The 11,125-nt window shown below is 44.3% G+C and overlaps 1 protein-coding gene across 1 annotated transcript; it reads left to right on the top strand.

Moving 5' to 3' along the window:
• The first annotated feature begins 340 nt into the window (after nucleotides 1–340).
• RPS15A (ribosomal protein S15a) lies at nucleotides 341–5,689 on the top strand. Its single transcript, XM_040256996.1, has 5 exons — nucleotides 341–482; nucleotides 1,488–1,625; nucleotides 2,134–2,213; nucleotides 4,595–4,680; nucleotides 5,544–5,689. The coding sequence occupies exons 2-5, from the start codon at nucleotides 1,493–1,495 to the stop codon at nucleotides 5,635–5,637; spliced, it is 393 nt and encodes a 130-aa protein (XP_040112930.1). The 5' UTR covers nucleotides 341–482; nucleotides 1,488–1,492; the 3' UTR covers nucleotides 5,638–5,689.
• Nucleotides 5,690–11,125: the final 5,436 nt, after the last annotated feature.

Here is an 11,125-nt window from a genome sequence, read left to right as displayed (position 1 = left end):
CGACTTAGCGACTAAGCAACAAAAATAGGGAGAAAAGCATGACTCCCATCCCAGTTTCTAACGCCCTTCTCAGAGGCAATTGCCGATTACTTGTGGGTCCTTCCAGAGATACTGTAAATACGCACGTATCAAAATTCATTCTAAATAGTCAACAGTTACTGCAATAAAAATTAGTAAATATCTAGGCCCTCTTCAGCTTTTCGTTTTTACCGATTAGCTGCTAGAAAGGAATTCAAAACTACGCAAATGCCCCACCTCTTGCCAGCTGACTGCCCTATGCCGGGCCGGAGATGTTCGACTCCATCGACTCTCTACTACCTACCCCGGAGGAGGCTCCACCCCTTCACCCGCCTCCTTCCAGTAGGCAGTCCTTTTTTATTTGGTTTTGGCGGGGCTTTAAAAGTCTCGCGATAGCCCGACCCGTAACCCATAATTCCGTGCGCTCGCCCCTCCCGTCCTCTTTCCGCCATCTTTCCGTGCCGGTGAGTATCTCTGTCTGTAGTATCCAACATTATCCATCGGTTATCGGTGTCATCCTGTGGTGTGGGAGTTGCGCTTCGTGTCCTGCGAGGATGTCGGAGGCCTCCTGGGCCGGAGATGCTAGCCTTGCGAGGGTCTGGGCAAGCAGAGGGGAGAGTCATGCCCGGCTATAGCATGCTTTGAACCCCGGAGAGCCCGGCCTCTGGGGCGCAGGCCGCAGCCCTTGGGAACAGGGAGCTTTGGCCCGTTCCGGAGGGGCGGTGCCAGTACCTCCCGCTAGTGATTGAGGCAGCGCGTTGGCTTTGAGAAGCAGCGGAGGGCCATGGAGTTGGTGGGCCGTGCAGCTTCCCATTAGTTTGGTTGCGCCGGGAGCTCGGGAGATGAGGACCTTCGGGAGGGGAAACTGCATCCTGCCTGTGGTGGCGGTTTGCTGGGAACGAATCTGGTTTCCTCTCAAGACACCGTTGAGCTGGAGGAAGTAGGTTGGAGTCCTACTGTTGTGGTTTGAGACATGCCTCTGTTCCTGACTTTCAAACTTTGTTAGATGAAGTTGGTGCCCTTTGAGGTAAGAGACCAGTCTGGTGATAGATGTGAAATGTTTCAGCTTATTACTCCGGTACTTGCTGTCGGGCATAGTTTTAGATGGCACAGGGGCGGACATTTCATGTTAATGCAGTTGTTCTGGGTGTTAGGTGAAAGTTGAGTAGTATCTTTCGGTTATTGGGAAAAGTCTGACACTGAGTTAGTAGGTTTAAAGGACCGTGTTAATAGTACAGATGCTGCCGAATTGCACAAGTTTGAGTATTACTGCCATTTTGAATAACACCTACCACGGCTGGTGTTTTTATTTTAGTAGTTGACGTCCTTCTGGGAAACCACTCTGCTTAGGAATGGGGAAGCTTCCACATGATTGAGGCAGAAAGGAAAGGATGTGTTCGCAGGGAAATGATAGGGTGCCTGGTAATGATAGTGCTGGTAAAACGCCTGTTTTTTTCTTCCCTGAACAGCCATAATGGTGCGCATGAATGTCCTGGCTGATGCTCTCAAGAGTATCAACAATGCCGAGAAGAGAGGCAAACGCCAGGTCCTTATTAGGCCGTGCTCCAAAGTCATCGTCAGGTTTCTAACAGTGATGATGAAGCATGGTAAGTGTCTTGCTGTTTTATGTTTTGGGATAAACATGCTATGGAATGGGTCCTGTAGAAATTAACTGTGGAGAGAGGCCTGGAAAGGGAAAATGGGGAACAAAGTGGCAGAAGTGGCAGTCAGAGATGGTAACTAATGCACTTGACTTGGGCTGTGGACAGGGTAGTCCTGGAGAAGTGATGCTGTTTAAGAAATGCTGAGTAGGATAGGACTGTTGGAAGGAGGAGGTTTGTAACTGTTTAGGTGTTTGGCAGTTAAAATGGCTTTTCTTTATAATAACATCACCCCACAAAATGTCATTGAAAGGACTCTGAGCTCTTCTCAGAGCTCCATGGGATGTAACGGATTGTTGAACGTCCTGGTCACTAGGTAGCCTTTGGGAGTGGGAAGGTATGAATAAGGCATGGAGGAAAGTATCCCCCTTTTAAAATTGCAGGGTGGATTGTTTTGAGTATTGCTGTCTTCATTTTAAAATTATTTTTTAATACAGTCAGTTGTGTTCTACAGGTTACATTGGCGAATTTGAAATCATTGATGATCACAGGGCTGGGAAAATTGTTGTGAACCTCACAGGCAGGCTAAATAAGGTAAGAATTGACTGTCTTCCACATTTTAGAATCTTCAGAATGGTCTAAGGTGTTACAATTGCCTTTGTAAAATTAGTGTCGTGCTTGCTTTACCTAGTTAGGTTAAGAAGAATGGGAATTGATTAAAATCATTAAATTTTATGTAACTTCCAGGTAGAGTTGTCAGTTGACCTAGTGTTTGGAGTGTAAGGTATCTGAAGGGAGATGTGGAGGCTGGAGACTGGTGCTACTAGTTTTGAATCCTGGATGGTTCAAGGCCAGTAGTCTTGTTAGTCAAATAACTTGTGAGGTCTGTTTTTCCTGTCAGTTTGTAGGCATAATCTACTGAATGTTTGATTTTTTTGACTTTGGATTGCATGAATTTGGGGGCTAGGTATTAGTCTGTAAGTCAATTAGGGATCTCATCGCTGCTGCTTTGCTTTCTGTGTTCAGATTTGTAGCTTTCAGATTTGCTAGGGATCTGAGATCTGTAATCCAAAGTATTAGTCACTCAGTCGTGTCCAACTCTTTGCAACCCCATAGATGACAGTCTGCCAGGCTCCTCTGTCAATGGTATTCTCCAGGGATTGAGCCTGGGTCTTCTACATTGCAGGCAGGTTCCTGTAATCCAACACTAGGGCAAATGGGCCAAGAAAGTGGTTAGTGGCAGGGGCCAGATTGATTAATAAGGTCATTCCTTAGTCCAGCAGTTTCCTATTTTACAAAGTTGCTTTCTTACATAGTGAATTTGCTTCTTGTGTGGATAGATACTTAATGTCAGATGAAAATTACTGGATATGAAGCCTTTGAGTTTTTGAAGGAAATTTGGGGTCTGTCTTATTTTATTGTAACCATTAGATTCCAATCCCAAGGAAGGATTTGAATTCACTTTTCTCACTCTGATCCTCACAGTGTGTTCAAGTAGAAGAGGGTGTGTTTATTTTCCCCTCTATTTGGAATTAGGAAATCTGAGTCCTGCTCAGGGACAGTGGAAGACTAATTCTGGTGTATAGCTTATAGCACATTTTAAAGCTGTCCCACAGAAGATTTCGGTTGATATTAAAAAAAAAAAAAAAACAGTTTGAGAAGTGCCCTGTACCAGGTTTCTGTTAAACATTCTCTGTACATAATAGCTTGAGAAATAAGTTTGAACAGAGTACCAAATGGAACTCACTCGTGGCCTCCTTACTCTGTGATACACTAAGTCATTTGGAAAATCCTGGCTAATAGTTGAAATCCAGGCCCTGCCAAATGCCTGAATTATTTTTTGGTTTCTCTTAATTTCAGTTTTCTTCCTTTGTAAGACATTCTTGCCTCAGTTTCCTTCATGCAAGAGATGGATACACCTTACTGTGGAAATGTAATGGGGCTGGGAAATAAGGTAGAGTTTAAAGACTAGATTAAGAAAATTCTTCCCTTAATCACAATCTTGGATTGTTGTGGTTTGAGAGCAGATATGCTGGAATTACACTAGCTGAATGGAAGGGATTTTTTGCTACTGGAATATATAAAGCTCGCATGTGGTAGTGTAGAGGCCTCAGAAAGCTTTGTCTTTCACCGTAGCTTGCTTGGGTTTTCCCTTGTCGTATCCCTGTGTTGCTTCTATCCAGTGTGGGATTGCCTTTGATAGTCAAGTGACAGTAGTCGCTCCCAGGATGATGTGATAAAAAGAACCTGAGCGAGCTTCCTGCCAGGGGGCGCTTGGACCTGACGGGTCCATTTGCAGTTTCGTCTGCCTAGGGCAGTGTGACTGCTCCAGAGACTTCACAAAGTTCTCATCTTGTGGTCTCATTTAGTTTACTCTTAAGCATTTTGGAGTCTTCCCAGGCTACACTAGTGGTAAAGAACCTGCCTGCCAATGCAGGAGAGGTAAGAGAGAGACGCAGATTCGATCCTTGGGTGGGGAAGATCCCCTGGAGGAGGGCATGGCAACCCACTTCAGTGTTCTTGCCTGGAGAATGGTCTATTAGGGTCACAAAGAGTGGAAATATGACTGAAGCGACTGAGCATGCAAGGCATCTTGGTGAGTGTGCTAGTGATTTGTAGAATAGAGATGTGAGCAGGGGTGTCATATTTAGCTCTGAGACTTGCTCTCTTGGCTCTTTAAAATCTGGCCATTTGTTCCGGGACAGCGCCACAGGCCATAGGGATGCACACTGCTGGCTACCGCGTGTTGTCTTATGTTCTGCCTCTTCTGTTGATGTTTCCAGTAGTTTGCTTTTTCTTCCTAAGTAGCCATAGTCTTTAATTGTTTTTCAAATTGAATTTATATAGAATATTGTACAGACTAGTTACCCATTTAATGTTGAGTTGGTTGGCTTCTATGCTCAGTTATAAAAGATTTTTAGTGTTAATTTGTTACTAGTGAAGTGTGAACACTTGATTTCTGTTACTTTTTACAGTGTGGAGTGATCAGCCCCAGATTTGATGTACAACTCAAAGATCTAGAAAAATGGCAGAATAACCTGCTCCCATCCCGTCAGTTTGGGTAAGTTGATTTTCTTCATTTAAAAGTTGATGCTGATGCCTGTGATGCAGAGCTTTTTATTTATTTTTTACATAATGGTAGTAGCAATAGTCTCCATTCCCAAACAGCTTGACTCATGGGTTAGCTACACTTCATGTGTGGGTTTTAGTGTCTGTGAGAGGTGTGGGAGAGCTGAAGCTGGCTGAGAGGTAAGTTATATTAAACTGATTTACTTCTGGTAAAGCAGTTTAAAACCTGATCTGACACACCAAACATTTGGTCTGTTTGTGGTTAAGAACTTAAACACCCAGTCACGTTTGGTGATGTTGAATTTACTCCCACTTCATGGTTACTATAGAACAGGTACAGTGTTACGGGCAAGTCCCTTGTGATTGTAATTAGGGTGCTAATTTTAATGCCTCCCAGTTGATACATTTTCTGTGTCTTACTTTGACCCCTGTAGTAACCCATGAGATAGGCCGGGTGGGATGTCCTTTGTCCAGTTAACTGTATAATAGCTTGCCTGTGATCATACACATAGTAAGTGGCAGAAACAATTCTGTCAAGTTATATCAGTGCTTTAATGCTTTAAACTGTGTGTCTGCTTGAGAGCAGAAAGTGACATTCTGAAGTTAGAGGAGTTCCAGTTTTTGTTTTTAGGTAGCATTGCCTCATGTTAGCTGAGACCAGGACTCTGTGTGTATAGCTGGAGTCTTTGGTTCTAGGAGTCATGCCTGTGTACTGCCAGCCTGTGGAGGCTGCATTATGTATGGGACCGCATGTTAAACACTGATGAATGTTGGAATTTTTCTGTACCAGAAGTAGTTCAATGTTGAACAGTTCGTAGGGAAAACTTACCAACTTTTTTTTTTAACTTTCCATAGTTTCATTGTACTGACAACCTCAGCTGGCATCATGGACCATGAAGAAGCAAGACGAAAACATACAGGAGGGAAAATCCTTGGATTCTTTTTCTAGGGATGTAATACCTACAAATAAAATGCCTCAGAGGACTCTGGTGCTTCCTTAAGTCATTTTGAATTTTGTACAGCAGAGTAGCAAGAGTGTCTTCGGGAGTATACCGCCTTTGTGTTAACTGGTGAATGCCGTTTCCTTGAAGTACAGGAAATTTTTGACTTGGTGTAACTTTAACCATCATCCTTGTGGCTCACCAGAGGAAGGTGTGTCTGGCCCTGGATGGTTGACTCTGGTTTGGGGTCCAGATGGTGAAGCTGCCTCTTCTGGAGTCTTAAATTAACCCTTGAATGAGTGGTGCCTTTCCTATTTTTAGCTTAATAGAATTCACATTTCATATCCTAAAAATATGATAAGTTACAGTTGATGATGTAAGTACTCATAAGGAAACATAATTAGAGCTCTACGGCTCACTAAGACTCAAGTAAATTTGGATGGCATATCAGGGACACGCCAGCAGTATGTGTTTATAAAATGTCATTCTTTTTAGAAAACCAGTACTGTAAACCTATCACCAAATGTATTCAGGAATTGGGCAGGGTTAGTAAGAGCAGTGCTGTCCAGTATACATCTAACAAGAGCCACATATGTATTCAGAACTTCAGGAAGCCACATTAAAACAAGAGAAACTTTTTTCCTTAAAATAACATTTTGTGTTCAAAAATTAAAATTTCACCATATAGATGATGTGAAAAATGAATAGGGTTTTGCTCTTTGCAGTATCTGTGAAATGATGTGTGTGTGTGCTAGTGGCTTTGGTCTTGTCTGACTGTTTTGACTCTATGGACCCTACGTAGCTTGCCACAGGCTCCTGTGTCTTTAAGGATTTTCCAGGCAAGTCTACTGGAGTGGGTGCCATGCCCTCTAGTGCTTCCCGACCCAGAGATAGAACTGCCTGTCTCTTAACAGTGTCCTGCAGTGGCTGGCAAGTTCTTTACCACTAGCGACGTCTTGTTCAGTTGCTCAGTCATGTCTGACTGCGACCCCATGGACTGCAAGATGCCAGGCTTCCCTGTCCTTCACCATCTCCTGAAGCTTGTTGAAACATGTCCATTAGGTCGATGATTCCTTCCATCCAACCATCTCATCCTCTTTCACCCCCTTCTGTCCTCAGTCTTTCCCAGCATCAGGATCTTTTCCAATGAGTTGGCTTTTTGCATCAGGTGGCCAAAGTATTGGAGCTTCAGCATCAGTCCTTTCGATGAATAGTCAGGATTGATTTCCTTTAGGATCGACTGGTTTCAGCTTGCTATCCAAGGGACTCTGAAGAGTCTTTTCCAACACCACAGTTGAAAAGCATCAATTCTTCAGTGCTCAGCTTTCTTTATGGTCCAACTCACATCCGTACATAACTACTGGAAAAACCATAGCTTTGACTATATGGACCTTTATTGGTAAAGTCAAGTCTGCTTTTTAATACACTGTCTAGATTTGTCATAGCTTTTCTTCCAAGGAACAAGTGTCTTATGGCTGCAGTCACCATCTGCAGTGAGTTCGGAGCCCAAGAAAATAGTCTGTCTCTGTTTCCATTGTTTCCCCATCTATTTGCCGTGAAGTGATGGGACTGGATGCCATTATCTTTGTATTTTGAATGTTGAACGTGCTTTTTCACTTTGATCAAGAGGCTCTTTAGTTCCTCGTCTGCCATAAGGGTGGTGTCATCTGCATATCTGAGGTTGATATTTGTTTCAGTGCTGTCTCAGAAGCCTGAAATTATTAAAATGGTACATTATTCACACTTAAAGCACATCTTAATTGGGACTGGTATTCCTGGGTAGGAATGCAGAATCACTGCTAACTTGGAGTAAGGTGAACTCTCACAAGTGACAACTCTGAGCTTCCTTCTTGGGTAAAGAGAGAACTTAACTTCATGGGGTTTTCTCATTTAGTAACTTCCTGAAAGGGCCTACTGTAAGATGTGGGAAACTGCTTGGGTGGGCTGTAGAGATCGGCCTGGTAACCACATATGGTGTGTGTGCTAAGTTGCTTCAGTCATGTCTGACTGTGACTCTGGACTATAGCCTGCCAAGCTCCTGTCCATGGGATTCTCAAGGCAAGAATACTGGAGTGGGTTGCCATGCTCTCAAGAGGATCCTCCCGACACACTGGTTGAACCTGGGTCTCTTGCATTAGCAGGCGTGTTCTTTACCACTAGCACCGCCTGGGAAGCCCAACCACATGTGGTAGGCCTCACTAAAAAGCAAGTTGAGAGGCATGTCTAGGTTTGGGGCCTCTGATATTTGAAAGGTCGTGAGTAATTAGCATGAGTTTGGGTGGCTCAACAGATCAGGATTGAGGTCTGCTTTTCTACCTAGTAACCTTGATTTCCTTATCTGTACATTGGGGATAATGGAAAAAGATCTACCTTAAGAAAGGGAAGGGTGAAAGTGAGGGAAAGGTGAAAGTGAAGTCGCTCAGTCGTGTCCGACTCTGCGACCCCATGGACTGTAGTCTACCAGGCTCCTCTGTCCGTGGGATTTTCGGGCAATAGCATTGGAGTGGATTGCAATTTCCTTCTCCAGGGGATCTTCCCAACCCAGGGATCAAACCTGGGTCTCCTGCACTGTAGACAGATGCTTTACCGTCTGAGCTACCAGGGAAGTCCGAGGGAAAGGTGAGGTTACACTTGCTGTTTTTACAGCTGTTTAGACACAGAAATTTAGTCCAGAGGACTAAAGAGCTGTTGGTTATTTCTCTTAAACGCCAAGGTTGTAAGCTCTTAAGTAGATGGAGGCCGTGTTTTGTTTACTGTCTCTGGTCTGCCTGGTAGTGGCACACGGGATACCTTAGTAAGTACCTGTGTGCTGAGTCATTTCAGTGTGTCTCCTTGTGACCGTATGGACTGTAGCCCGCCAGGTACCTCTGTCCCTGGGATACTCTGTCCCAGGCAAGAATATTGGAGTGGGTTGCTATTTCCTTCTCCAGGGGGTCTTCCTGACCAAGAGATCAAACCTAAGTCTCTTAACATCTCCTGCATTGGCAGGAGGATTCTGTATCACTAGCGCCACCAGAGAAGCTCCTCAGGAAGTACGTGTTGATTGAATATCGCACCGGGTGTTGACTTCAAATACTAAAATGAGGACAAGAAAATGGCCCCATTTGCCATTAATAGGGATCCTGTGTCCTTTAAAATGAACAAGGGTGGGAAAAGTTGGGAGACCTGTTAATGAAATTAATAGCACATGTTTTGTATGCCGGTAAGGAAGCAGATGGCCTTAGTCTGTTTCTGAGACCCTCCCAGGAAGAGTTGTATCATGACTTGGGACTATGTACTGGAGTTGAGGTTCTGGAGACTAGGTTGCTGCTGGCAGGATGACTTTCCTGTGATGTGAACCCAGCCTTCGCTCCTAATGTGCTACTGCTGCCAGAAGGCAGAGACCGGAGGCTTGGAGTGGGACAGCGCCTGGATTATTTGAACCCTCCAGATGCACTTTGAGTCAGTGTTATAAGGGGGCCCCACACCTTCGCAGGCCCTGGGTTAACCTGGAATCTATAGATGTCAGGCAGTCAAACTTTGATACCTTTTTTTTTTTTTTTGAAAGACATTCCATACAGCACAGAGCCTTTGATCACAGTCTGGAAGAAATTTGTAATTCAAAAAGTCAAAACCATTGCCAAGGAGACCCTCCACAATTTAGCAGCACGTCTGTGTCCACGCTAGTGCATGCTGAGCCCTCATTTGGAGGCTGTTTTGCCTTGCTTTGGGTTAACTTGGGTAGATAGAAGAGTACTCAGTTCTCTGGGCAAGTCAGAATTATTAACAGTTTGACTTGGTCAGGCCAACATCTGAGATGACTTTTCCTTTACCCTAGACTAGGAAGTTTGCTTTCCACTTCTGACGCAGAAGAAAGCAAGCTCTGGGAAACCCAAAATCTGATTCTTGGCTTTCCAGTCTGATGCAGGGCTTTCCAGTCTGATTCACTGCTTCCCCAAATAGCTAATACCAATTGTTTCAGTTTTAATATAGGGACAATCTAATCCTGAGCTCGAAATCTCCCCCATATGTGTGCCGCCTCTGAGCCCTTGGTTATGGCTCACCCCATCTGGAATACCTTTTCCCCAGAGGTGTTCCCAGAATCCAGCTTAAATGCCACATCATAAAACTTTCTTCCAAAGAAATGTGTTACACTTTCTGAAGATTTGTTGTTCAGTTGCTAAATTGTGTCTAACCAGCACGAAAGGCTTCTCTATCACGGGATTCTCCCGGCAAGAATACTGGAGTGGGTTGCCATTTCCTACTCCAGGGGATCTTCCCAACCCAAGGATTTAATCCATCTCTTGCATTGGCAGGCAGATTCTTTAGCTTTGCATCACCTGGGAATTAGTAAGGCTGAGTAGTTTTTAGTGTTTGTTCAGTTCAGTTCAGTTGCTCAGTAGTGTCTGACTCTGAGACGCCATGAATCGCAGCACGCCAGGCCTCCCTGTCCATCACCAACTCCCGGAGTTCACTCAAACTCATGTCCATCAAGTCAGTGATGCCATCCAGCCATCTCATCCTCGGTCGTCCCTTTCTCCTCTGGCCCCCAATCCCTCCCAGCATCAGAGTCTTTTCCAATGAGTCAACTCTTCGCATGAGGTGGCCAGAGTACTGGAGTTTCAGCTTTAGCATCATTCCTTCCAATGAACACCCAGGACTGATCTCCTTTAGAATGGACTGGTTGGATCTCCTTGCAGTCCAAGGGACTCTCAAGAGTCTTTTTCCAACACCACAGTTCAAAAACATCAATTCTTTGCCACTCAGCTTTCTTCACAGTCCACTCTCACATCCGTACATGACTACTGGAAAAACCATAGCCTTGACTAGATAGACCTTTGTTGGCAAAGTAATGTCTCTGCTTTTGAATATGCTATCTAGGTTGGTCATAACTTTCCTTCCAAGGAATAAGCGTCTTTTAATTTCATGGCTGCAAGCACCATCTGCAGTGATTTTGGAGCCCCCCAAAAATAAAGTCTGACACGGTTTCCACTGTTTCCCCATCTATTTCCCATGAAGTGATGGGACCAGATGCCATGATCTTCGTTTTCTGAATGTTGAGCTTTAAGCCAACTTTTTCACTCTCCTCTTTCATTTTCATCAAGAGGCTTTTTAGTTCCTCTTCACTTTCTGCCATAAGGGTGGTGTCATCTCCATATCTGAGGTTATTGATATTTCTCCTGGCAATCTTGACTCCAGCTTGTGCTTCTTCCAGCCCAGCGTTTCTCATGATGTACTCTGCATATAAGTTAAATAAGCAGGGTGACAACATACAGCCTTGACGTACTCCTTTTCCTATTTGGAACCAGTCTGTTGTTCCATGTCCAATTCTAACTGTTGCTTCCTGACCTGCATATAGGTTTCTCAGTTTGTTAGTTACTACTATATGCCAGGCATGGAACTAAGAGCTTTACAGGTATCTTCTCATTTCATCTTAACAGTTCGGTGTTATGGGTCCAGTTTTTCAGGTGGAAAAAAGTAAAGCACAGAGCTGTGCCATTTTATTCAAGATGCTAG

This window comes from Oryx dammah, unplaced genomic scaffold (assembly GCF_014754425.2).
Source record: "Oryx dammah isolate SB20612 unplaced genomic scaffold, SCBI_Odam_1.1 HiC_scaffold_2, whole genome shotgun sequence".
Lineage (NCBI taxonomy): Eukaryota > Metazoa > Chordata > Mammalia > Artiodactyla > Bovidae > Oryx > Oryx dammah.
This window is presented reverse-complemented; position numbering and strand designations above follow the sequence as displayed.

What these genes read in the sequence shown, in the direction of transcription:
- RPS15A (XM_040256996.1), top strand. Translation starts at nt 1,493, where the DNA reads ATGGTGCGCATGAATGTCCTGGCTGATGCTCTCAAGAGTATCAACAAT. An exon ending in TCACAGGCAGGCTAAATAAG is followed by an intron (nt 2,214 to 4,594) that starts GTAAGAATTGAC and finishes TACTTTTTACAG; the next exon opens with TGTGGAGTGATCAGCCCCAG. An exon ending in CTCCCATCCCGTCAGTTTGG is followed by an intron (nt 4,681 to 5,543) that starts GTAAGTTGATTT and finishes AACTTTCCATAG; the next exon opens with TTTCATTGTACTGACAACCT.